The sequence below is a fragment of the Bos indicus genome, chromosome 18 (assembly GCF_029378745.1).
Source record: "Bos indicus isolate NIAB-ARS_2022 breed Sahiwal x Tharparkar chromosome 18, NIAB-ARS_B.indTharparkar_mat_pri_1.0, whole genome shotgun sequence".
NCBI classification, from domain to species: Eukaryota; Metazoa; Chordata; class Mammalia; order Artiodactyla; family Bovidae; genus Bos; species Bos indicus.
Window position 1 is genome coordinate 57682316 of NC_091777.1, and position 26936 is coordinate 57709251.

Below are 26936 nucleotides of genomic sequence, written 5' to 3' on the forward strand. Positions count from 1 at the left end.
CTTTTTGTTTTATGTGAAGCAGGATGCTATACAGTCTTATTTTGAAAATGCAATTGAAAGTTTGTGAATCAGCATAGAAGTTTTTTTCTTTAATAAATTCCATGTCATAATTCCAGAAAACCCCCAGAAAGCTGCCAGGAGACTAATTCTAGAAAACCCCAGAATGCTGCCAGGACACATGGCAGTCTCACCAGTGACACAGCTCTAGCCCCGGCCGTGCTGTGTGTCAGGGGAGGAAGTGAGGGCCCCGGGCGGGGAGAATCTCTCGGGTGAGGACCAGGTGAGTTGTATCCCTTCTGGTCTCCAGGTCACCACCCAGAGACGCTCACTGCTGGGGGGATGCGTGAATGGGTGGCTGGCTGCTGCCTTCACTCCACCCAGGAGCCCCTTCTTGTCTTCTGCTCCAGACACTCCCACAGACAGTAAAGAGCCCTGCATCTCGCAGGAATGACCACCCGAGGGTCTCCGTGAGGCTGTGACTCTCCAGGTCAAGAGTGGAGTTGAGCAGTGCCCTGGTGTAGACAGCAGAGCTCGGATGGAAGAACCTTAGGAGGCCGCCTGAGTCCTAGCCCTCAGTGTCCTCACAGGTCCGAGCTCTGGTGCTGGAGGGACGAGCCCCAGATGGGGGTCAGGACAGGGGGCCCCTGCTTTTCTGCTCCTCTCTGGGCAGGTCTCCGGGGTCTCTGGGCCCAGGGGTGTCCTGTCTGCTGTGTGTGGAGGGGGAGGAGCTCCGGCTCTGAAGTTCCTGTTCTGTGAACCGAGTTTCTTGCTCCTCCCCAGCTTCCCACGGGTCTCCCCGCAGCCCTACCTCCCTCTCCCTTCCCTTCTCTTTTCACACACAGGAGGCCCAGACACTCTCCGGCTCAGACATGCTGCCGCTGCTGCTGCCGCTGCTGTGGGCGGGTGAGTGGACGGCGGGGCAGAGGTCGGCGGGGCGGGGGCTTGGCTGATCCTTGATTTTCCTCAGCGACCCTGGCTCAGGATCCGAATTACTGGCTGAAAGCACCGCGGTCCGTGTCGGTGCAGGAGGGCTTGTGTGTCCGCGTGCCCTGCTCCGTCTACTATCCCAGCGACTTCCACAGTGGTTCTACCCCTGTTCACGGCTTCTGGTTCCGGGAAGGGGCCGAAGTACTCAAGGATGCCCCCGTGGCCACAAACAAATTAGACCGTGAAGTTCAGAAGGAGACCCAGGGCCGATTCCACCTCCTCGGGGACCCCAGGGACAACAATTGCTCCCTGGAGATCAGAGATGCCAGAAAGAGCGACAGAGGTTCCTACTTTTTTCGTATGGAAAAAGGAAGTATGAAATGGAGTTACCTGTCTGAACTGTTCTTCTTGAATGTGACAGGTAAGCAGTGGATCTAGGAGAGGCCACAGTGGGGGTCATGGGGGCCCCAGGGCAGGGCTGGGGTGGGGGCCCCTCCTGGGAGGCGCTGAGGGTAAAGCAGGTGGGGGCTCAGAGGTAGGGGCTGCCCTGAAGCCTGACGCTTCTCCTGGGGGGTCACATCTCAAAGCCTCCTCCGGATCCCCCATCTCCCCCCTCCTCTCACCAGCCCTCACCCACCAGCCCCATGTCCGCAGCCCGGGGGCCCTTGAGCCTGGCTGCCCCGGAAACCTGACCTGCTCTGTGCCCTGGGCCTGTGAGCGGGCCACGCCGCCCATCTTCTCCTGGACGTCAGCTGCCCCCAGCTCCCTGGGCCCCAGGACCCCCTTCTCGTCAGTGCTCACTCTCACCCCACGGCCCCAGGACCACGGCACCAGGCTCACCTGTCAGGTGAAGCTCCCCACAAGCGGGGCGATGGTGGAGCGAACCATCCTGCTCAATGTCACCTGTGAGTGAGGGGTGAGGATGCCGGGGGCCTGAGGGTGTGTCGGGCAGGGGGACGAGGCTGCGGATTTGTGGTGCTCTTGTCCTGGAGGCCCGGCTGGGGAGGGGGGCTAGAGGGACATAAGGCCTGTCCCACCTGGGTTCTGCAGATCTGGGTGGGGTGGGGAGGGGATGACTACACTTCCCTCATCCCGGTCCTCCCGCTGAGGAAGGAGATCCTCTCTTCCAGTCCCGGGTGCTCCACAGAGCCCAGTGACCAGAGACTTCCAAGGAAACAGCACAGGTAGGAAGAAGGTCCCCTCCTGGGCTGTCAGGAGCGAGGCTGCTTCTGGCTCAGGGCTGGGCTGGTCTCTGCTGGTCCCTGCCTCACTCTGGACCCACCCCAGTGACCAGAGCCCCTAGTGGGTGAACCCAGTGGTCCCTGCCCCTCCTCTGTCTCCATGGCCACTGTGCCCAGCTGTCCACACTAGCCCCTCACTCCCCTGGGACTTGTCCACTTCCTCCTCTGCTCCCCAAAAGCAGGGCGACATCCACAGGGCAGAGCCCACCCCTCAAAGCCCCTCACCACCCACGACCTGACTCCTTCAGCTCTGCAGTTTTTTTTTCCTCCCAATAGCTTGTGACTTATGCATGTTTTGATGGATCATATATTTTGAAAGCGTTTTGTTTTCACCAAGGCCCTATATGGTGAAACCTTTTGATCTTTGCCCGTACCAAATGAAAACTGGCATCTCTACATGGCATTGCTTATTTAAATGCATTATTTTTATTGAGGAAAAATCAGAGAAAATAAAATCGACCGTTTTAGCCAGTTTAAAATAGACAATAGTTGGCTTCGAGAACATTCACGATGTTGTACAAGTCTCACTACTCCCTAAACCCACCCATCTCAGATCTTCATCATCCCAGAGAGAAGCCTGGTGCCCGTGAAGTAGTCACTCACCACACTGTCCTCCCCAGCCCTGGGCAACCACTGACCTACTGTCCGTGTCTATGGATCTGCCTATGGGGGACATTTCATACAAGTGGAGTGTTACAAGACTGTGGCCTTTTCCATGTGGCTCCTTTCGCATAAAAAACCACTTTCCAGGATCATTCATTCATTGTGTATCAGTATCAATTTCTTTTTGTCTGAATAATATTTCATTGCATGGAGGGACCAGCTTCTGTTTATCTGTTTAGCAGTGGTTGGACCTCGGCGTTGTTTCTACTGTGGGGCTATTACAACGCTGCTATGAATGTTGCTTTAGTTTTTTTGGTATTGATCACTGACTGCAGTTTTCTCAGCCATTTACCTCGGAGTGAGATTTCTGGGTCAAATGGTAGATTCTACATTTAAATTTCTGAGGAAATGTCAGCTGTTTTCCACACTGACAGGACCATTTTACGTTCCCACCGTCAATATATGTGGGTTCCAATTTCTCCAGATCCTTGTTGATGTTGTTATTTTCCTTTAAAACTGCAAAAGAAATTTGGGTGTGAAGAAATATCTCATCATAATTTCAATTATGTTTATGGAGTGAGTAATGATGTCATTCCTTTTTTAAAAGGAAATTATTGGTCATTTGGAGAAATCTTTTTATCCATTGTTCCATTTTTTTAAATTGCAATGTTTGTCTTTTTGTGGTTGAATTGTAAGTTTTTTAAAATATAGGCTGGATACTACATACATATCGGATCTATGATGTGCAAATATTTTCTCCCATTAAATGGGTTGGCTTTTCACTTTCTCAGTAGTGTCAATTGATAAGCAGAATTTTTCGTTTTCATGAAGTCCAACTCATGCATTTTCCACGCTTTGCGCCCCCCACACCCCCCCCCCCATTCAACTGCTGGAAGGTAAGGGCATGGGGATGGGGTGAGGCGCAGGCACATGGGGTCTGGCATCCAGTGAGTCAGGAAGGCCTGGAGTCCTCGTGGGAGAGGAAGGACCCAAGATGAGGTCCAGCTGGTGAATTTGTCCTCATCCCACCTTCCTGCAGGGCAGTCAGGGCACGTGGCAAGGTGGTGCTGAAATCACTAAGTGGCCTCTTGGGGGGGCTCCAGTGAGCTCTGGTTCTTTATGACTCAGCACAGAAAGGATTCATCAAGAGGCAAAGTCACAGATAAGAAGTGATTTATTAGAACAGGACGCTGAGGAGGCTTACAGGCCGATTTTCCATAGGGTGCCCTGCCCCTAGATCTCAGTGGTTTACAGTCTCATAAAGAAAGGAAAGGTGGAAACAGGGAAAAGATCACCTCCTTCTTCATCCTTGAGTAGACGTCACATTTCCTCACTAGCTCCCCTTCCACATCATGCTGGGGAGTCTGCTTGTCCCCACATGGTCCAGCTGGGGCTGCCATGGCATCGTGGAAAATTCACGTCTCAGTACAGTGAGGGTCTTTCACTTTGAAGGGTCCTCTCTCCATAAATTATAATTTTTTATGTGTGCAGACAACACGTCCTAGGGCTCATTAACTCACCGAGCTCACGGGGCAGGGTGTGGGGTCTCATGCCGCGGTCATTGTACTGTTTGGGGCCACGTCTCATGCTTCAGCTGCATGGTTTTGTTGTTATGAAAGACTGCTCTCTTGAGTGACCATTAACTTGCAGGGTCTCTCATACTTTTTTCTTTACCTACGATCCCCTAGTGGGCTTAACGATTTAATCACCTACTTTGTTCGTTTACTCTGTCCCTGCCAGTCCTGGTGGCCATCTGGGAAGCGGCTGTCAAGATCCCACTTCTCTTCCTCTGCCTTCTGGCCCTCCTGTGAGCACTGCCCCGGGAGAGGGGAAAGGTGGGCAGGGCAGGGCGCAGGGGGCTGCAGCCTTGAACCAGCACCACCGGGGGTGGGGCAGGGCCAGCAGGGGGCTGATGGGAAGGGCGGGGGGGTGTGGAGTTGGCAGTGCTTAGGGTTCCCCTGGGGTATGGGCTGTCCTCTGTCTGGCGTCAAGGTTGGAGATACCTGCTGTGCTCTGGAAGGTCTGTGGGGTCAAATGAAGTCTTCCACCTGTCACCCCCTCCTGCCCCTGAACAAGGAATGGGGGATGGGTGAGTCTGCAGCCCAGTTGCACCCTGTTCTGGCCAGAGGGAAAGAGCCTGGTCTCGTCTTCTCTCAGCGTGAAGTCCTTCAGGAGGAAGACAGCCAGGCCGGCAGGGGGCACCTCAGATGCAACCGCCATCCCAGGTTAACCCTTCAGGTGAGCAATGCAGGCATCTCACTGCCCAAGATCACATTGCACACCTCTCCCAGGATGGCCTTCAGGATTGCCCAGCTCAGCGTGGCCAAAGAAGAGCTGCCATCTTCCTCCCCAAACTCACTTCTCTGCTTGGCTCCCTGTCACACTGATGACAAGGCAGCCTCTAAGGCCAGAGGTTGGGGAGGGGACAGGCTTTCCCCCCTTTCATCACCCCCTTCCCTCCTCTGGGATCCAACAATTCACTAAATGCTGTCCATTCTTCCTCCTAAGCACAGCTCATCTTGAAGTCCGTCTTCTCCCCGTCCTGACCCTGGTCCTTCCAGCGGCCTCACCGCTTCCTTGAGTCACTGAACCGATGCATCTCCTGCTTCTTCTCGTTGGGAGACACAGCCCTCAGGTCAGAGGACTCACCAGAGACAGTTCCCGTCCACTTCCTGCACAGTCGGAGCAGCTCTCTTTCCTCCCCACGCAGGGGACGGTGGGGCCCACACTGCAGGCTGGATTCAAAGCCCTGGTGGGCTCTCCCCTGCTGACTCTCCACCCAGATTACCCCTCTGTCGGCATCTCCTAACATCTCCACACCCAGCCTGGTCAGAATCTGTGACTCTGAGACTGTATGTGCAGTTCCTTCTCCTGAAACACCCTTTCCTCCCCATCCCTGCCTCTCTGAATTATGAGCAACCTTCAGGCTCAGTCTTCAACATCACTGTGTGTGTGTATGAGTGCACTTCATTGTCTGGTTTTGGTTGGAAGAGCGACATACGTTTAATTACAGATAATTCATAAAGTATTACTGCATATCTACTCTAAGCCATCTAGTTGTAGGTGCCCAGCGGGCATCAGTGAATACAACATCAAATTCTGAAAGTCCCAAAAGTCATTGGGACTTTCCTGGTGGTTCAGTGGCTAAGACTGCCCTCCCAGTGCAGGTGAGCTGGGTTTGATCCTGGATCAGGGAACTAGATCCCACATGCTGAAACTAAGAGTCCACATGCTGCAACCAGAGATCCTGCATGGGGCAACTAAGACAGCTAGATAAAAAAAAGTAAATAAATATCAGATCAGATCAGATCAGATCTGTCCCTCAGTCGTGTCTGACTCTTTGCGACCCCATGAATCGCAGCACGCCAGGCCTCCCTGTCTATCACCAACTCCTGGAGTTCACTCAGACTCATGTCCGTTGAGTCAGTGATGCCATCCAGCCATCTCATCCTCTGTCATCCCCTTCTTCTCTTGCCCCCAGTCCCTCCCAGCATCAGAGTCTTTTCTACTGAATCAACTCTTCGCATGAGGTGGCCAAAGTACTGGAGTTTCAGCTTTAGCATCATTCCTTCCAAAGAAATCCCAGGGCTGATCTCCTTCAGAATGGACTGGTTGGATCTCCTTGCAGTCCAAGGGACTCTCAAGAGTCTTCTCTAACACCACAGTTCAAAAGCATCAATTCTTCGGCGCTCAGCCTTCTTCACAGTCCAACTTTCACATCCATACATGACCACAGGAAAAACCATAGCCTTGACTAGACGAACCTTTGTTGGCAAAGTAATGTCTCTGCTTTTGAATATGCTATCTAGGTTGGTCATAACTTTCCTTCCAAGGAGCAAGCGTCTTTTAATTTCATGGCTGCAATCACCATCTGCAGTGATTTTGGAGCCCAGAAAAATAAAGTCTGACACTGTTTCCAGTGTTTCCCCATCTATTTGCCATGAAGTGATGGGACCAGATGCCATGATCTTTGTTTTCTGAAAGTTGAGCTTTAAGCCAACTTTTTCACTCTCCACTTTCACTTTCCTCAAGAGGCTTTTTAGTTCCTCTTCGCTTTCTGCCATAAGGGTGGTGTCATCTGCATATCTGAGGTTATTGAGATTTCTCCCGGCAATCTTGATTCCAGCTTGTGTTTCTTCCAGTCCAGCGTTTCTCATGATGTACTCTGCATATAAGTTAAAGAAACAGGGTGACAATATACAGCCTTGACATACTCCTTTTCCTATTTGGAACCAGTCTGTTGTTCCATGTCCAGTTCTAACTGTTGCTTCCTGACCTGCATACAAATTTCTCAGGAGGCAGGTCAGGTGGTCTGGTATTCCCATCTCTTTCAGAATTTTCCACGGTTTATTGTGATCCACACAGTCAAAGGCTTTGGCATAGTCAATAAAGCAGAAATAGATGTTTTTCTGGAACTCTCTTTCCTTTTTCATGATCCAGTGGATGTTGGCAATTTGATCTCTGGTTCCTCTGCCTTTTCTAAAACCACCTTGAACATCAGAAAGTTCACAGTTCACATATTGCTGAAGCCTGGCTTGGAGAATTTTGAGCATGACTTTACTAGTATGTGAGGTGAGTGCAATTGTGCGGTAGTTTGAGCATTCTTCGGCATTGCCTTTCTTTGGGATTGGAATGAAAACTGACCTTTTCCAGTCCTGTGGCCACTGCTGAGTTTTCCAAATTTGCTGGCATATTGAGTGCAGCGCTTTCACAGCATCATCTTCCAGGACTTGAAATAGCTCCACTGGAATTCCATCCCCTCCACTAGCTTTGTTTGTAGTGATGCTTTCTAAGGCCCACTTGACTTCACATTCCAGGATGTCTGGCTCTAGGTCAGTGATTACACCATTGTGATTATCTGGGTCGTGAAGATCTTTTTTGTACAGTTCTTCTGTGTATTCTTGCCATCTTTTCTTAATATCTTCTGCTTCTGTTAGGTCCATACCATTTCTGTCCTTTATCGAGCCCATTTTGCATGAAATGTTCCTTTGGAAGCTCTGATTTTCTTGAAGAGATCTCTAGTCTTTCCCATTCTGTTGTTTTCCTCTATTTCTTTGCACTGATCGCTGAAGAAGGCTTTCTTATCTCTTCTTGCTATTCTTTGGAACTCTGCATTCAGATGTTTATATCTTTCCTTTTCTCCTTTGCTTTTCGCTTCTCTTCTTTTCACAGCTATTTGTAAAGCCTCCCCAGACAGCCATATATAATATATGTATATATATATAATAGCCATATATATAAATAAGTATATATATTTTTAAATCTGTCATCAAGCATAGGGCACAGATTTGTGGTTGCCTAGGGGAAGGGATGGTGGGGGAGGGATGGACTGGGATTTTGTGGTTAGCAGATGCAAACTGTGATATATAGAATGGATAAACAGCAAGACCCTCATTCTACTGCGTAGCACAGGGAATTATATTCAACATACTGTGATAAACTATTATGGAAAAGAATATGAAAAAGAATATATATGTATGTATAACTGTTAGGTAGTTAGAATAGGAAAAAGGAGTCCAGAATGGCGGTGACTAAAAGACAAGAAAGGGAAAAGCCCGTGAAAATAGAACAAAGGAAGGTCTGAGGCCCAGAGTGAGGATCTCAGGTAGAACAAACAGCACTCTTGGCTAGCCCAATTTACATAAGGCAGGCCCAGAGGGAGGAAAAAACATATAAAAAGAGGAGCCAAAGGGCCTGGGGGGCGGGGTTCTCTTCTGCACACGTGCATGTGTGTGCCCTCTCTCTCTCTCTCTCTCTCACTCGCTCTTCGCTTTGCGTCTTTTGGGTCGGCATGCCCTCATGCCTTGAGGATGTATTTTCCTTTATTTTCTAAATAAAGCTGAGCTGTAACACGGAGCTGTAACACTGATCTGTCCGAGAGCTAAGACACGGTCTGTCTGAAGGCTTTAATGTCCTTCACTTCAAATTTTTGTGATGACGAGACAGAACTGAGGAAATCACACACTCCCCTGACATAACCGAATCACTTTGCTGGACAGCAGAAATTAACACAGCATTTTGTAAATTGCAAATCAACTATGGTGTGGCGTGGCATGCATGCTCCATCGTTTCCAACTCTTTTGTGACCCCATGGACGGTAGCCCGCCAGGCTCCTCTGTCCATGGGATTTCCCAAGCAAGAATACTGGAGTGGGTTGCCAGGGCCTCCTCCAGCAGATCTTCCTGACACAGGGGTCAAATATGTCAATAAACAAGTTTCTTTTTTACAGCTGTATCATGAAGTAGCTGTTCTTCTGGAAACAAAGATACAAACAAAAGGAAATAAGGAAAAAAAATGAGAGTGTTTGATGGTAATATGTGTTTAGAGAAGCATGACCCAGGGAAAGACCACATGACATTTAGGGGGACAATTTTGTATATTCGAGAGGTGAGGATTGAGCCAAGACTTGATGATGGTAAGAAAGCAGGTTCTGTGTTCACCTGAGAGAGTTATCCCAAGACAGTGGGTGTGAGGGAGGGGAGAAGGAGCATTAAAGCTCTAATGCAACTGTGTTGTGCTGCGGAAGCAGCCAGAGGCTGGTGTGTGACAGCATAGGGAAGAAGGGACGTGGGGAGAAGCTGGGGGGATGCTACAGACCCCGAGGCAGTACAGACTTGGGGAGGGCTTCAGGCCAAGGCAGTATCCAGAAGTCTTTGAGAGGAGCAGTCATATGATTGAACTTTCATTTGACAAGGATCTTCATGAAAATGCAAATGAAAACCACAGTGAGGTTCAATGGCCACCGATCAGACTCACCAAAAAGTCTACAAGTGGTAAATGCTGGAGAGGGTGTGGAGAAAAGGGACCCTTCCTACAGTGTTGATGGGAATGTAAACCAGTGCAGCCACTATGGAGAACACAATGGAGGTTCCTTAAAAAAAGAAAAATAGAGTCACCATATGATCCAGCAATCCCACTCCTGGGCATTTATCTGGAGAAAGCTCTAATTCAAAAAGATACACGCAGCCCCATGTTCATAGCAACACTATTCACAATAACCAAGATGTGGAAGCAACCTAAGTGTCTATCAATTGATAAAGGGATAAAAAAGATAATGGTCTATGTATATAATGGAATATCACTCAGAAATATTACTAAAATGTAAAGAAATAATGCCATTTGCAGCAACATGGATGGGCCCAGAGATTATCACATTAAAGTAAGTCAAAGACAAACATTACATAAATCACTTATATGTGGAATCTAAAAAATAATACAAATGAATGTATTTACAAGACAGACACAGACTCACAGACATAGACAACAAATTTATGGTTACCAAAGGGGAAAGGGGGTGGGGAGAGGGATAAATTAGGGGTTTGGGTTTAACTTAGGAGTTTGGTGTCTGACTCTGTGTGACCCTATGGATGATAGCCCTCCAGGCTTCCCTGTCCATGGGATCCTCCAGGCAAGATACTGGAGTGGGTTGCCATTTCCTTCTCCAGGGGATCTTCCTGACCCAGGAATCAAACCCAGATCTCCTGCATTGCAGGCAGATTCTTTACCTACTGAGCTATGAGGGAAGTCCCTGGTACCAGAGCAGGTTCCAAAGGACAGGATGCAGAGCCAGGAGAGGCGGCAGCAGGTCCCGGCTTCCCAAGTGCCTTGGGTTGTTCATTGCCCTCTCTGGACTGCAGCATCTCTCTGAAAGATGGGTAAATGAGCACCATCTCCCAAGACTGCCAAGCTGCGATAAGAGAAGGTCTGAGGTTCCTCTTGTGCACGCACGCACGCACGCACGCACGCACGCACACACACACACACTTCTGTCAGGACTTCCTCTTGCTTCACAGGGCTATTGGTTCCTTGAAAGAGGGAACCTAGATATCAGACAATCCCAGAAAAGAGCCTGGCCCTTCCCAATGCCTCTACTGTGCCCACCTGATGAAAAGAATTGACTCCTTGGAAAAGACCTTGATGCTGGGAAAGACTGAGGGCAGGAGGAGAAGGGGATGACAGAAGATTAGATGGTTGGATGGCATCACTGACTCGATGGTCATGAGTTTGAGCAACCTCAAAGAGATGGTGAAGGACAGGGAAGCCTGGCTTGCTACAGTCCATGGGGTGCAAAATCAGACACTACTGAGTGACTAACAGTTTCACATTCGCTTTAGGAGGCTAAAGCTTTCTTTTACAAACGAGAGGCAGGGCACATGGGGTGGTCTGTCTCTGGAAAGGCCCTTAGGGTCTTGCTCAATGTCAGCTCCACACCTGGAAGAACTGAGGACCTCTAGGGTCTGGACTAGGTCCCAGTCACTGGGTTTTCAGTCCCAGCACTGTTGACTTTGGGGCTGGATGATTTCTGTTGCAGGAGTAGGGGCTGGGGGTGGAGTATAGCATGTTAAGAAGCTTCCCTGGCCTCAGCCCACACCCATCAGATGCCAGTTTCACCCAATATCCAAATATCCCTTGGCGTGTTGGAGCAGGGGTAAGAACCACCAGTCTGGACAACAAGGTGACCCTCCCTGGCCAGGGCAGCAGGACCCAGCCATCAGACATCTACCACATCCCCCACCTCACATGCCTCTGAGGACTGCAGACCCCCCTGGCGCACCCATGACAGGTCAGGACGTGCCTCCACCAAGGTCCAGAGGCCTGAAGGTTCATAAGCCACATTCCTCATACCCACTGCACTGCTGGATGGATGGGCCCCAGATGGGATCAGGACAGGGGGCCCCTGCTGGTAGTTAGAATAGGAAAAAGGAGACCAGAATGGTGGTGACTAAAACACAAGGAAGGGAAAAGCCCGTGAAAATAGAACAAAGGAAGGTCTGAGGCCTGGAGTGAGGATCTCGGGTAGAACAAACAGCACTCTTGGCTAGCCCAATTTACATAAGGCAGGTCCAGGGGGAGGAAAAAACATATAAAAAGAGGAGCCAAAGGGCCTGGGGGGCAGGGTTCTCTTCTGCACACGCGCATGTGTGCCCGCGCTCTCTCTCACTCTCTCTTCTCTTTGGGTCTTTTGGGTCGGAATGCCCTCATGCCTGGAGGATGTATTTTCCTTTATTTTCTAAATAAAGCTGAGCTGTAACACGGAGCTGTAACACTGATCTGTCCGAGAGCTAAGACACGGTCTGTCTGAGGGCTTTAACGTCCTTCGCTTCAAATTTTTGTGGTGACGAGACAGAACCGAGGAAAATACACACTCCCCTGACATAACTGAATCACTTTGCTGGACAGCAGAAATTAACACAACATTTTGTAAATTGCAAATCAACTATGGTGTGGCGTGGCATGCATGCTCCATCGTTTCCAACTCTTTTGTGACCCCATGGACGGTAGCCCTCCAGACTCCTCTGTCCATGGGATTTCCCAAGCAAGAATACTGGAGTGGGTTGCCATGGCCTCCTCCAGAGGATCTGCCCGACTCAGGGGTCGTACACATCAATAAAAAAGTTTATTTTTTACAGCTGTATCATGATATTTATGTATCTTCTGGAAACAAAGATACAAACAAAAGGAAATAAGGAAAAAAATTGAGAGTGTTTGATGGTAATATGTGTTTAGAGAAGCATTACTCGGGGAAAGACCACGTGACATTTAGGGGGACAATTTTGTATATTTGAGAGGTGAGGATTGAGCCAAGACTTGATGATGGTGAAAAGCAGGTTCTGTGTTTACCTGAGAGTTATCCCAAGTGGTGGGCGTGGGGGAGGGGAGGCACAGAGGACTGAAGCTCTGATGCCGCTGTGTTGTGCTGCGGAAGCAACCAGAGGCTGGTGTGTGACGGCACAGGGAAGCAAAGGGACGTGGGGAGAAGCTGGGGGATGCTACAGACCCCGAGACGGTACAGACTTCGGGAGGGCTTCAGGCCAAGGCAGTATCCAGAAGTCTTTGAGAGGAGCAGTCATATGATCGAACTTTCATTTGACAAGGATCTTTGTGAAAAAGCAAATGAAAACCACAATGAGGTATCAATGGCCACCAGTCAAACTCACCAAAAAGTCTACAAGTGGTAAATGCTGGAGAGGGTGTGGAGAAAAGGGACCCTTTCTACAATGTTGATGGGAATGTAAACCAGTGCAGCCACTATGGAGAACACAATGGAGGTTCCTTAAAAAAAGAAAAATAGAGTCACCATATGATCCAGCAATCCCACTCCTGGGCATTTATCTGGAGAAAGCTCTAATTCAAAAAGATTCACACAGCTCCATGTTCATAGCAACACTATTCACAATAGCCAAGATGTGGAAGCAACCTAAGCATCTATCAATAGATCAGTTCAGTTCAGTTCAGTTCAATCGCTCAGTTGTGTCCAACTCTTTGCGATCCCATGAATTGCAGCACGCCAGGCCTCCCTGTCCATCACCAACTCCCAGAGTTCACTCAAACTCATATCCATTGAGTCGGTGATGCCATCCAGCCATCTCATCCCCTGTCGTCCCCTTCTCCTCTTGCCCCCGATCCCTCCCAGCATCAGAGTCTTTTCCAATGAGTCAACTCTTTGCATGAGGTGGCCAAAGTATTGGAGTTTCAGCTTCAACATCAGTCCTTCCAAATAACACCCAGGACTGATCTCCTTTAGGATGGACTGATTGGATCTCCTTGCAGTCCAAGGGACTCTCAAGAGTCTTCTCCAACACCACAGTTCAAAAGCATCAATTCTTCTGCGCTCAGCCTTCTTCACAGTCCAACTTTCACACACACCACATGTGTGGTCACATCACATGACCACAGGAAAAACCATAGCCTTGACTAGACGGACTTTTGTTGGCAAAGTAATGTCTCTGCTTTTGGATATGTTATCTAGGTTGGTCATAACTTTCCTTCCAAGGAGTAAGCGTCTTTTAATTTCATGGCTGCAATCACCATCTGCAGTGATTTTGGAGTCCCCCAAAATAAAGTCTGACACTGTTTCCACTGTTTCCCCATCTATTTGCCATGAAGTGATGGGACCAGATGCCATGATCTTCGTTTTCTGAATGTTGAGCTTTAAGCCAACTTTTTCACTCTCCTCTTTCACTTTCATCAAGAGGCATTTTAGTTCCTCTTCAATTTCTGCCATAAGGGTGGTGTCATCTGCATATCTGAGGTTATTGAGATTTCTCCCGGCAATCTTGATTCCAGCTTGTGCTTCTTCCAGCTCAGTATTTCTCATGATGTACTCTGCATATAAGTTAAATAAGCAGAGTGACAATATGCAGCCTTGACATACGCCTTTTCCTATTTGGAACCAGTCTGTTGTTCCATGTCCAGTTCTAACTGTTGCTTCCTGACGTGCATACAGGTTTCTCAAGAGGCAGGTCAGGTGGTCTGGTATTCCCATCTCTTTCAGAATTTTCCACAGTTTATTGTGATCCACACAGTCAAAGGCTTTGGCACAGTCAATAAAGCAGAAATAGATGATTTTCTGGAACTCTTTTGCTTTGTCCATGATCCAGCGGATGTTGGCAATTTGATCTCTGGTTCCTCTGCCTTTCCTAAATCCACCTTGAACATCTGGAATTTCATGGTTCATGTATTGCTGAAGCCTGGCTTGGAGAATTTTGAGTATTACTTTACTAGCGTGTGGGATGAGTACAATTGTGCGGTAGTTTGAGCATTCTTTGGCATTGCCTTTCTTTGGGATTGGAATGAAAACGGACCTTTTCCAGTCCTGTGGCCACTGCTGAGTTTTCCAAATGTGCTGGCATATTGGGTGCAGCACTTTCACAGCATCATCTTCCAGGATTTGAAATAGCTCCACTAGAATTCCATCCCCTCCACTAGCTTTGTTTGTAGTGATGCCTTCTAAGGCCCACTTGACTTCACATTCCAGGATGTCTGGCTCTAGGTCAGTGATCACACCATCGTGATTATCTTGGTTGTGAAGATCTTTTTTGTACAGTTCTTCTGTGTATTCTTGCCACCTCTTCTTAATATCTTCTGCTTCTGTTAGGTCCATACCATTTCTGTCCTTTATCGAGCCCATCTTTTCATGAAATGTTCCCTTGGTATCTCCAATTTTCTTGAAGAGATCTCTGGTCTTTCCCATTCTGTTGTTTTCCTCTATTTCTTTGCATTGATCGCTGAGGAAGGCTTTCTTATCTCTCCTATCAATAGATAAAGGGATGAAAAAGATGATGGTCTACGTATATAATGGAATATTACTCAAGCATAAAATGGAAGGAGATAATGCCATTTGCAGCAACATGGATGGACCCAGAGACTATCACATTGAAGTAAGTCAAAGACAAACGTTATATAAATCACTTATATGTGGAAACTACAAAAAAAAAGTACAAATGAATGTATTTACAAGACAGAAACAGGCTCACAGACATAGAAAACAAATGTATGGCTACCAAAGGGGAAAGGGGATGGGGGGAGGGATAAATTAGGGGTTTGGGACTAACTTAGGAGTTTGGTGTCTGACTCTGTGTGACCCTATGGACGATAGCCCACCAGGCTTCCGTGTTCATGGGATTCTCCAGGCAAGAATACTGGAGTGGGTTGCCATGCCCTCCTCCAGGGGATCTTTCAGACCCAGGGATGGAAGCCAGGTCTCCTGCATTGCAGGTAGTCTCTTTACTGACTGAGCCACCAGGGAAGCCTCATATACATACTACTATATATAAAAGAGATAATCAATGAGGACTTCATGTATAGCAGAAGGAATTCTACTCAGTATTCTGTAATAACCTATATGGAAAAAAAATCTAAACAAGAATGGATATATGTATGTGTATAACTAGATCTTGTTGCTGTACAACTGAAACTAACGCAGTCTTATAAGTCAGCTATATTCTAATACAAAAAACTATATTAAATTGAAAAATAAATCCTTTGGATAATAAAAAATATCCTATTATCCTATTATCCCTCTATCTACATTAAATTTAAAAATAAAAGAAGTTTTGTCTGCACTGACTCACAGAACATGTGTTTGCCCTTTTTGTTTTATGTGAAGCAGGATGCTATACAGTCTTATTTTGAAAATGCAATTGAAAGTTTGTGAATCAGCATAGAAGTTTTTTTCTTTAAGAAATTCCATGTCATAATTCCAGAAAACCCCCAGAATGCTGCCAGGAGACTAATTCTAGAAAACCCCAGAATGCTGCCAGGACACATGGCAGTCTCACCAGTGACACAGCTCTAGCCCCGGCCGTGCTGTGTGTCAGGGGAGGAAGTGAGGGCCCCGGGCGGGGAGAATCTCTCGGGTGAGGACCAGGTGAGTTGTATCCCTTCTGGTCTCCAGGTCACCACCCAGAGACGCTCACTGCTGGGGGGATGCGTGAATGGGTGGCTGGCTGCTGCCTTCACTCCACCCAGGAGCCCCTTCTTGTCTTCTGCTCCAGACACTCCCACAGACAGTAAAGAGCCCTGCATCTCACAGGAATGACCACCCGAGGGTCTCCGTGAGGCTGTGACTCTCCAGGTCAAGAGTGGAGTTGAGCAGTGCCCTGGTGTAGACAGCAGAGCTCGGATGGAAGAACCTTAGGAGGCCGCCTGAGTCCTAGCCCTCAGTGTCCTCACAGGTCCGAGCTCTGGTGCTGGAGGGACGAGCCCCAGATGGGGGTCAGGACAGGGGGCCCCTGCTTTTCTGCTCCTCTCTGGGCAGGTCTCCCGGGTCTCTGGGCCCAGGGGTGTCCTGTCTGCTGTGTGTGGAGGGGGAGGAGCTCCGGCTCTGAAGTTCCTGTTCTGTGAACCGAGTTTCTTGCTCCTCCCCAGCTTCCCACGGGTCTCCCCGCAGCCCTACCTCCCTCTCCCTTCCCTTCTCTTTTCACACACAGGAGGCCCAGACACTCTCCGGCTCAGACATGCTGCCGCTGCTGCTGCCGCTGCTGTGGGCGGGTGAGTGGACGGCGGGGCAGAGGTCGGCGGGGCGGGGGCTTGGCTGATCCTTGATTTTCCTCAGCGACCCTGGCTCAGGATCCGAATTACTACTGGCTGAAAGCACCGCGGTCCGTGTCGGTGCAGGAGGGCTTGTGTGTCCACGTGCCCTGCTCCGTCTACTATCCCAGCGACTTCCGCAGTGGTTCTACCCCTGTTCACGGCTTCTGGTTCCGGGAAGGGGCCGAAGTACTCAAGGATGCCCCCGTGGCCACAAACAAATTAGACCGTGAAGTTCAGAAGGAGACCCAGGGCCGATTCCACCTCCTCGGGGACCCCAGGGACAACAACTGCTCCCTGGAGATCAGAGATGCCAGAAAGAGCGACAGAGGTTCCTACTTTTTTCGTATGGAAAAAGGAAGTATGAAATGGAGTTACCTGTCTGAACTGTTCTTCTTGAATGTGACAGGTAAGCAGTGGATCTAGGAGAGGCCACAGTGGGGGTCATGGGGGCCCCAGGGCAGGGCTGGGGTGGGGGCCCCTCCTGGGAGGCGCTGAGGATAAAGCAGGTGGGGGCTCAGAGGTAGGGGCTGCCATGAAGCCTGACGCTTCTCTTGGGGGGGTCACACCTCAAAGCCTCCTCCGGATCCCCCATCTCCCCCCTCCTCTCACCAGCCCTCACCCACCAGCCCCACGTCCTCAGCCCCGGGGACCTGGAGCCCGGCCACCCCGGGAACCTGACCTGCTCTGTGCCCTGGGCCTGTGAGCGGGCCATGCCGCCCATCTTCTCCTGGACGTCAGCTGCCCCCAGCTCCCTGGGCCCCAGGACCCCCTTCTCGTCGGTGCTCACCCTCACCCCACGGCCCCAGGACCACGGCACCAGGCTCACCTGTCAGGTGAAGTTCCCCAGAAGTGGGGTGATGGTGGAGCGGACCATCCTGCTCAATGTCACCTGTGAGTGAGGGGTGAGGACGCTGGGGGGGCCTGAGGGTGTTCCGGCAGGGGGAGCTGAGGTGGGGATGGGAGGTGCTTTTGTCCTGGAGGCCCGGCTGGGGAGGAGGCTAGAGGGACATAAAGCCTATCCTGCCTGGATTTTTGTGGCTTCTGGGTTTGTGTGTGGGGGGAGGGGATGTCTACACTTGTCTCTCTCCATCCCCCGCCCCCCACCCCCTCCCGGCTCTCTGGCAAACTGAGGAGGGAAATGCTCTCTTCCGGTCCTAGATGCTTCACGGAACCCAGGCAATATCTGCACAGGGGATGGCACAGGTAGGAAGGAGCCCCCTCCCCTTCCCCCATGGGGCATTGACTGGAGTGGGGTCTCTGCCAGCTTGGCTCAGAGCTGTACTTTCAAATGATGTACCCACATTCAAATCATGGGGCTTGAGCGGGGTCCCGCATTGAGACAGAAGCCCCCATTAGGTCTCATCCCCAATATCCTCCAACTTTGGTCTTGCCAAGTGACCCACATCTTCGTCCCCGCCCATTCTAAACAAGCTCTTTGCCCTTCACCAATCACTGAAGTCCTCAGCTGGCATTTTTAAAAATTAGACTTTATTTTGAGGAACAGATTGAGACTAAACATGCTCTTTATCCTTCACCAATCACTGAAGTCCTAGGTGAGCTTTTTTTTTTTTATGAATTAGAATTTATTTTGAGGAACACATTGAGGTTCACAGCAGAACTGATCAGAAGATAAAGAGACTTCCCCTGCCCTTCCTGCACTTTCTTACACACACACAGCCTCTCCCTCACCAACATCCCCCCGCTCCTAGGGTACATGTTGCAGTGAACTTCCATGGACACATCCTTTTCAACCAAAGTCCGTGATTGATGTTAGAGTTCACTCTTGGCATTGCATGTTTCGTGTGTGCGTGTGTGCTCAGTCACGTCTAGCACTTTGCCACCCCCTGGACTGTAGCTGCCCAGGCCCTTCTGGCCATAGAATTTTCCAGGCGAGGATACTGGAGTGGGTTGCCATTTCCTACTCCAGGGGCTCTTCCTGATCCAGGGATGGGACCTGCGTCTGTTCTGTCTTCTGCATGGATAGTCTGATTCTTTACCATTGTACCACCTGGGGTACATTTCATGGGTTTGGACAAAGATGTAATGACACGTATCCACCATTAGAGTGTCACTCAGAGTGGTTTCATTGCCCCCCAGTGTCACTTGGGGCCATGTTTTGACTGTCAGCACCACCCCCCACCCCAGCCCTCATGCTGACCCCTCTCTGGAGCCCAGCGCTCCCCTCGTTGTTCTAGTCCCATGGGTCATGACAACTGGACAGTGAGCCCCATCAGCAATCTCGCAGCAGTGCCCATCCAATCATTGACACGTAATGTCCACATGTACCTCATCTTGAGTGTTGGGGTCCCAGGAGGCTTGGCCAGGCAGGGCCAGGAACACCGTCTGGATCTGATATGAAGGTCTGAGAAGGTTCCTTCTTCCACATATTTCTGGAGGCTCAAAACACCACCGTGAGCTCTGAGTGACAGTGTCAACAGAGGCCGAGAGAGCAGATTTAGACACCCTCCCTGGAAGGAAGGAGGGGCAAGGCCTTTCAGCATCCCCCAAAGACTCGCTGTCTGTCTGTCTGGAATGTCAACAGGGCTCAAAGCCTCATGGCTCTGCTGTGGCCGGGTCTGGGGTCTGTTACATAGAGACCCTGGATGGAGAAGTAGTTGACTCCAAGGAGAGCTGAAGTTTGTTGGAAGAGTGTGGGCTGGAGAGGCAAATGCCGCTTAGACTGTGCCCTTCTGCAAAAGGCTGAGGTTCTGAGAGGGGAGGGGGAACCCAGCGGCTGGACCCTGCATGTGAGGGGCAGGATACCCCTCTGCATGCTGAGGAGAGGAGTCAAGGTTGGAATTCTCTCCAAGTGTCTCTCTCGTCTGCAGGGGAATCAGGGACAGGGGCAGGAGTGACTGAGGGGGCCATCGCGGGAGCTGGCGTCACCATGCTGCTTGTTCTCTGCTTCGGCCTCATCTTCTTCGTGTGAGCTGGGCTGGGTGTGGGCCAGTGGAGGAGAAGAGGGGCCTGGAGGGATTTTGAGGACCCAGAGCATGGGCGGGGTTGCAGGGGTAATGAGAATCCAGCTAGTAGCCACCTAGCCAGGCGTGACAGTGCTCCCAGCCCTGATCCTAGAGATTCAGGACCTGGTGGGGTGGGGGGGGTGGGGGCCTTGATACAGTTTTGTGATAAAGGCTCCTGGACTTACTCTACCCTTTTAAAATTTTTATTGGAGTATAGTTGGTTTATAGTGTTGTGTTAATTTCAGGTATACAGCAAAGTGAATCATTATGCATATACCTATATCCACTGTTTTTTAGATCCTTTTCCCTTATAAGTCATTACAGAGTATTGAGCACAGGTCCCTGTGCTGTACAGCAGGTTCTTATTACTTATCTATTTTATGCATCTTGCTCGTGCTCAGTCTCTAAGTCATATCCGACTCCTTGGGGCCCCATGGACTGTAGCCCACCAGGCTCCTCTGTCCATGGGATTCTCCAGGCAAGAACACTGGAGCGGGTTACCATTTCCTTCTCCAGGGAATCTTCCCAACCCAAGGATTGAAGCTGCATCTCCTTCATTGGCAGGCAGATTCTTTACCACTGAGCCACCAGGGAAGCCCATTAATGCATAGTAGTGTGTATATGTCAATCCCAATCTCACAACCTATCCCTCCCCCTGTTTTCTGCCCTGGTAGCCATTAGTTTGCTTTCTACATCTGTGACTTTATTTCTGTTTTGTGAATAAGTCCATCTGTACCTTTTTTTGTTTTTTTTTTTTTAGATTTCACATTTAAGTGATATCATATGATATTTGTCTTTCTCTGTCTGACTTCAGGCTTCCCTAGTGGCTCAGATGGTAAATAATCTGCCTACAATGCAGGAGACCTGGATTTGATCCTTGGGTCAGGGAAATCCACTGGAGAAGGAAATGGCAACCCACTCCAATATTCTTTCCTGGAGAACTCCATGGACAGAGGAGCCTAATGATTTACAATCCAAGGGGCTGCAAAAAGTTAGACATGAATGAGCAACCGATAATTGTCTGACTTACTTCACTTAGTGTGATAATCTCTAGGTCCATCCATGCTGCTGCAAAATGGCATTTCATTCTTTTTTATGGCCAGTAATATTCTAGTGTAGGGCTTCCCAGGTGGTGCTACTGGTAAAGAACCCACTTTCCAATGCAGAAGACGTAAGATACATGGATTCAGTCCCTGGGTCTGAGGGAAGATCCCCTGGAGGAGGGCACGGCAACCCACTCCAGTATTCTTGCCTGGAGAATCCTATGGAAGCAGAGCCAGGCGGGCTACAGTCCAGAGGGTCGCAAACAGTTGGACACGACTGAAGTGACTTAGCATGCATGCATGCAATATTCCATAGTATACAAGTACCACACCTTCTTTATCCATTCCTCTGTCAAGGCACATTTAAGTTGCTTCCATGCCCTGGCTATTTTATATAATGCTTCAATGAACATTGGGGTGCATGCATCTTTTTGAATTATGGTTTTCTTTGGATATATTGGTCTTTGGATATATTGGCCCTACACTTGACCTGCATTAAGCACTCACTCCAGCCTCAAAAGAGTGACCCTGTGTCACAAACCCTCTCTCTCATCAGAGTGAAGATCTACAGGAAGAAGGTAGCCAAGACCGCAGTGGACATGGAGGACATCTACTCTGCCGCAGAGCCAGCTTCCCTGGTGAGTGACATGGGGACCCTGGCAATGCAGCCTGCCCTGTGTATCTCCCCAGTGTGTGGGGTGGCCCATGGCCATGCTCCTTTCAGCATGTCCAGAAATGAGCTCTTTCTCTTCCCCTTCTTGCTTGTTTGAAAATGTAGGATTCATTATTATTCAAATATGTGAGGCAGACAAATCAGGAGATGATTGCCATGGAAAAGACAGTTATTATAGTTCCTAAGAGGAGGGTTCATGCCACACCACACAATCACACCATTGTTTTATTGTTTGAGGGACAGGTCATGGGCTTCTTTTGCATGGTTTTGTTGCTAAGCAAGCCTGCTTGGTTTGTGGTTAAGCAGGAGAAGGGAATGGCAATCCACTTCAGTATTCTTGCCTTGAGAACCCCATGAACAGCATGAAAAGGCAAAAAGATAGGACACTGAAAGATGAACTCCCCAGGTCAGTGGATGCCCAATATGCTACTGGAAATCAGTGGAAAACTAACTCCAGAAAGAATGAAGAGACGGAGCCAAAGCAAAAACAATTCCCAGTTGTGGATGTGACTGCTGATGGAAGCAAGGTCTGATACTGTAAAGAGCAATATTGCATAGGAACCTGGAATGTGAGGTCCATGAATCAAGGCAAATTGGAAGTGGTCTAACAGGAGCTGGCAAGAGTGAACATGGACATTTTAGGAATCAGTGAACTAAAATGCACTGGAATGGGTGAATTTAACTTGGATGACCACTATATATCTACTACTGTGGGCAAGAATCCCTTAGAAGAAATGGAGTAGCCATCATAGTCAACAAAAGAGTCTGAAATGAAGTACTTGTATGCAATCTCAAAAACTGCAGAGACAGAATGATCTCTGTTCATTTCCAAGGCAAACCATTCAATATCACAGTAATCCAAGCCTGTGCCCCAACCAGTAATGTTGAAGAAGCTGAAGTTGAACGGTTCTATGAAGACCTACAAGACCTTATAGAACTAACACCCAAAAAAGATGTCCTTTTCATTATAGGGGACTGGAATGCAAAAGTAGGAAGACAAGAAATACCTGGAGTAACAGGCAAATTTGGCCTTGGAGTACAGAATGAAGCAGGGCAAAGGCTAATAGAGTTTTGCCAAGAGAATGCATTGGTTATAGCAAACACCCTCTTCCAGCAACACAAGAGAAGACTCTACACATGGACATCACCAGATGGTCAATACCAAAATCAGACTGATTATATTCTTTGCAGCCAAAAACGGAGAAGTTCTATACAGTCAGCAAAAACAAGACGGGTAGCTGACTGTGGCACAGGCCATGAACACCTTATTGCCAAATTCAGACTTAAATTGAAGAAAGTAAGGAAAACCACTAGACCATTCAGGTATGACCTAAATCAAATCCCTTACGATTATACAGTGGAAGTGACAAATAGATTCAAGGGATTAGATTTGATAGACAGAGTGCCTGAAGAACTATGGACGGAGGTTCCTAACATTGTACAGAAAGCAGGGATCAACACCATCCCCAAGGAAAAGAAATGCAAAAAGGCAAATGGTTGTCTGAGGAGGCTTTACAAGTAGCTGTGAATTGAAGAGAAGTTAAAGGCAAAGGAGAAAAGGAAACATATACCCATTTGAATGCAGAGTTCCAAAGAATAGCAAGGAGAGATAAGAAAACCTTCCTCAGTGATCAGTGCAAAGAAATAGAGGAAAGCAATAGAATGGGAAAGTCTAAAGATCTCTTCAAGAAAATTATGAGATACCAAGGGAACATTTCATGCAAAGATGGGCACAATAAAGGACAGAAATGGTACAGACCTAACAGAAGCAGAAGATATTAAGAAGAGGTGGCAAGAATACACAGAAGAACTGTACAAAAAAGATCTTCACAACCAACATAATCACGATGATGTGATCACCAACCTAGAGCCAGACATCCTGGAATGTGAAGTCAAGTGGGCCTTAGGAAGCATCACTACGGACAAAGCTAGTGGAGGTGATGGAATTCCAGTTGAGCTATTTCAAATCTTAAAAGATGATGCTGTGAAAGTGCTACACTCAATATGCCAGCAAATTTGGAAAACTTAGCAGTGGCCACAGAACTGGAAAAGGTCAGTTTTCATTCCAATCTCAAAGAAAGACAATTCCAAAGAATGTTCAAACTACTGCACAATTGCACTCATCTCACACACTAGCAAAGTAATGCTCAAAATTCTCCAAGCCAGGCCTCAACAGTATGTGAACCGTGAACTTCAGATGTTCAAGGTGGATTTAGAAAAGGCAGAGGAACCAGAGATCAAATTGCCAACATCCGTTGGATCATTGAAAAAGCAAGAGAGTTCCAGAAAAACACCTATTTCTGCTTTATTGACTATGCCAAAGCCTTTGACTGTGTGGACCACAACAAGCTGTGGAAAATTCTTAAAAAGGTGGGAATACCAGACCTGCCTCTTGAGAAATCTGTATGTAGGTCAGGAAGCAACAGTTAGAACTAGACATGGAACAAATAGACTGGTTCCAAGTAGGAAAAGGAGTACGTCAAGGCTGTATATTGTCACCCTGCTTATTTAACTTATATGCAGAGTACATCATGAGAAACACTGGGTTGGATGATGCACAAGCTGGAATCAAGATTGCCGGGAGAAATATCAATAACCTCAGATATGCAGATGACACCACTCTTATGGCAGAAAATGAAGAAGAACTAAAGAGCCTCTTGATGAAAGTGAAAGAGGAGAGTAAAAAAGTTGGCTTAAAGCTCAACATTCAGAAAACGAAGATCATGGCATCTGGTCCCATCACTTCATGGCAAATAGATGGGGAAACAGTGGAAACAGTGTCAGACTTTATTTTGGGGGCTCCAAAATCACTGCAGTTGGTGACTGCAGCCGTGAAATTAAAAGACGCTTGCTCCTTGGAAGAAAAGTTATGACCAACCTAGCCAGCATATTAAAAAGCAGAGACTTTACTTTGCCAGCAAAGGTCCATCTAGTCAAAGCTATGGTTTTTCCAATAGTCATGTATGGATGTGAGAGTTGGACTATAAAGAAGCTGAGCGCCGAAGAATTGATGCTTTTGAACTGTGGTGTTGGAGAAGACTCTTGAGAGTCCCTTGAACTGCAAGGAGATCCAACCAGTCCATCCTAAAGGAAATCAGTCCTGAATATTCATTGGAAGGACTGATGCTGAAGCTGAAACTCCAATACTTTGGCCACCTTATGGGAAGAACTGACTCATTTGAAAAGTCCTTGATGCTGGGAAAGATAGAAGGCAGGAGGAGAAGGGGACAACAGAGGATGAGATGGTTGGATGACTCAATGGACGTGAATTTAAGTAAACTCCGAGAGTTGGTGATGGACAGGGAGGCCTGGTGTGCTTCAGTCCATGGGGTTGCAGAGTCGGACATGACTGACTGAACCAAACTGAAATCTGTTTTCTCGAGTAATCATTAACTTACAGGGGTCTCCCATATTTTTCTACTTACAATCCTCTAGTGGGATTAACTGTTTAATCACCTGTTCTGTCCTTCATTCTGTCCCTATCATTGGGAAGTAGCTACCTTCTTTGAGAGTTTCCCTGTTGTTACATAATAATATTTTCTACATAGGGCTTCCCAGGTGGCTCAGTGGTAAAGAATCTGCCTACAGTGCTGGAGAGGCAGACGTGGATTCAATCCCTGAGCCAGTAACATAATATTATTTTCTACATAGGTCTATGTGAGTGTTCTGTAGAGTTGGAAAACAATCTGTAGCCTTACATCTGTTGGATGATTGCATAAACAGAACCTTGAGAAATGTTTAATAACAGAATGGAAGAATGAATAAATGCTTGTCCCAGAGTCAAATTCACTTCATGGGCCCTCTCTGCCTTCTCATCCCCACACTACCTTTATGTGACCCCTTTCTTTGCTCTCTGCACAGGATCACCAGCAGGAGTCCAAGTCAGAGGAATCTTCTGACCCCACAAATTATGCAGGGACCACCCCCTCTTTGGAGTTGGAGCAGGAGTTGCATTATTCCTCCATCATCTTCCGTGGGGAGAAGCCTCAGGAGAGCCCTCACTCAGAATACGCAGAGATCAGGATCAAGTGAGGCACCGAAGGCAGTATGAGCCTCAGCGTCAGGACGTCGCTTCCTGTGGGAAGGAGGACCCACAGGCTGATTCTTGGAGACCTAACATCCCCATCAGCAGTGGGTTCATGAACTACTGCCTGCAAGTTTCCTGCTATATGTCTTAGGCTTTGCAATCACAGAGACCTGGGATCACATCCATGCTCTTTCATTTATTAAGAAAGTAGCATCTTGTGACCCACCTACCCTGACCCCCATCCACCATGCTTTGGTGAAACAAACATGAGAAGTCCAGCCTCACAGGGCTGTTGTAAGGATTAAATGGAAGTATGAAATATGCAACAGAAGTCTTGATACATTGTGACTTTTGGCTGAAAAAACACACACACACACACACAAAAACACACACAACCTGAAAGTTGTGAGTTATGCTTTATTTGGGGATCTTACCTAGGACTATAGCTTGGGAGACAGCCTTTCAGATAGCTCTGAGGAACTGCTCTGTAGAGGTAGGGAGGAGCCAGGATATATAGGCAAACGTTTTTGCTGAAAACAAACGTGTAACTGAACATCAAAAATATCACTGCTAATCACAAAAATCAGATACCTCAATGTAATGATTTTAGTGCTTTTCTATGTATGGGAGGATGCAAAAGTCTGAGTCCATTGGAAATTATTCCTTAGATATGCATTTTAATAATCTAGGGCAAGTACTGTGTTTTTCTCCATCCTGAGTTCTCCTCAGGGCACAGCAGCGGGGCAGGCTTCTGTGGCTGATGGCTTGATGGTGGGCAACATTATTATTTTGTCTGCACATTTCACCCTGAGCTGGGTCGGTCCTGTCCCTGGGTACCACATTGGTTACATTTGTCAGCCTCTCTCTTACTCAAAACTCTCCCTTGGATCCCTTACCTGACTTGACCTCCAGCATCATCTCTCTCCATTCCTGAATTTTCCTTTTCCATCCTCTCTACCTCCTACTACTCCTGCTATAGGCAAAATCAAATAATGCCATTTAGAGAATTTCCTAAAGCTTAGAGCTGACCATAAGCAAAAGACGGTTCTCTCTCCTTAATCCAACAGAAGAATTTGCAAGCTTCTCAACCTGATATTCCAGGTCAGCAGTCAGGAGACTTTTTGGTAAAGAGACAAATAGTAAGTATTTAGGCTTTTCAAGCTGTATGGTTCCTGTTGCATTTCCCAGCTTCTGCCCTCTGTTCACAACTATAAATCCCCCAAATGGTGCAAGAGACAACCAAGGAGAATTCTGGAAGGTGGTAAGAAGAAGGCAAGTGGGCTTCAGTTCAATTCAGTTGCTCAGTCATGTCTGACTCTTTGTGATCCCATGGTCTGCAGCATGCCAGGCTTCCCTGTCCATCACCAACTCCAGGCACTTGCTCAAACTCATGTCCATCTAGTTGTTGATGCCATTCAACCATCTCATCCTCTGTCATCCCCTTCTCCTCCTGGCTTCAATCTTTCCCAGCATCAGAGTCTTTTCCAGTGAGTCAGCTCTTCGCATCAGGTAGCCAAAGTATTGGAGCTTCAGCTTCAGCATCAGTCCTTCCAATGAATATTCAGGACTGATTTCTTTTAGGTTTGACTAGTTGGATCTCCTTGCAGTTCAAGGGACTCTCAAGAGTCTTCTCCAACACCACAG

At 48.2% G+C, this 26936-nt stretch overlaps 2 protein-coding genes across 7 annotated transcripts; both read left to right on the forward strand.

Moving 5' to 3' along the window:
• Nucleotides 1-201: 201 nt before the first annotated feature.
• LOC139177297 (myeloid cell surface antigen CD33-like) lies at nucleotides 202-8627 on the forward strand. Of its 5 annotated transcripts, XM_070772224.1 has the most exons (7): nucleotides 204-903; nucleotides 968-1348; nucleotides 1554-1832; nucleotides 2058-2111; nucleotides 4512-4578; nucleotides 4929-5009; nucleotides 5285-8627. In XM_070772224.1, the coding sequence occupies exons 1-6, from the start codon at nucleotides 870-872 to the stop codon at nucleotides 4999-5001; spliced, it is 888 nt and encodes a 295-aa protein (XP_070628325.1). In that variant the 5' UTR covers nucleotides 204-869; the 3' UTR covers nucleotides 5002-5009; nucleotides 5285-8627. The 5 variants fall into 5 exon arrangements, 4 of the variants coding, with proteins under 4 accessions (XP_070628324.1, XP_070628323.1, XP_070628325.1 ...); XM_070772223.1 differs by lacking the exons at nucleotides 4512-4578; nucleotides 4929-5009; nucleotides 5285-8627 and adding an exon at nucleotides 2722-3553 and having other exon boundaries at nucleotides 202-587; nucleotides 843-903; XR_011561787.1 differs by lacking the exon at nucleotides 4512-4578 and having other exon boundaries at nucleotides 207-903.
• A 7459-nt stretch (nucleotides 8628-16086) lies between these two features.
• Nucleotides 16087-25876, forward strand: LOC109571913 (myeloid cell surface antigen CD33-like). 2 transcript variants are annotated; one of them, XM_019978434.2, is made up of 7 exons: nucleotides 16087-16544; nucleotides 16609-16992; nucleotides 17199-17477; nucleotides 17745-17789; nucleotides 19415-19511; nucleotides 21149-21230; nucleotides 25127-25876. In XM_019978434.2, exons 1-7 carry the CDS (start codon nucleotides 16511-16513, stop codon nucleotides 25295-25297), a joined length of 1092 nt encoding a protein of 363 aa, XP_019833993.2. In that variant the 5' UTR covers nucleotides 16087-16510; the 3' UTR covers nucleotides 25298-25876. The 2 variants fall into 2 exon arrangements, with proteins under 2 accessions (XP_019833993.2, XP_070628318.1); XM_070772217.1 differs by lacking the exon at nucleotides 17745-17789.
• Nucleotides 25877-26936: the final 1060 nt, after the last annotated feature.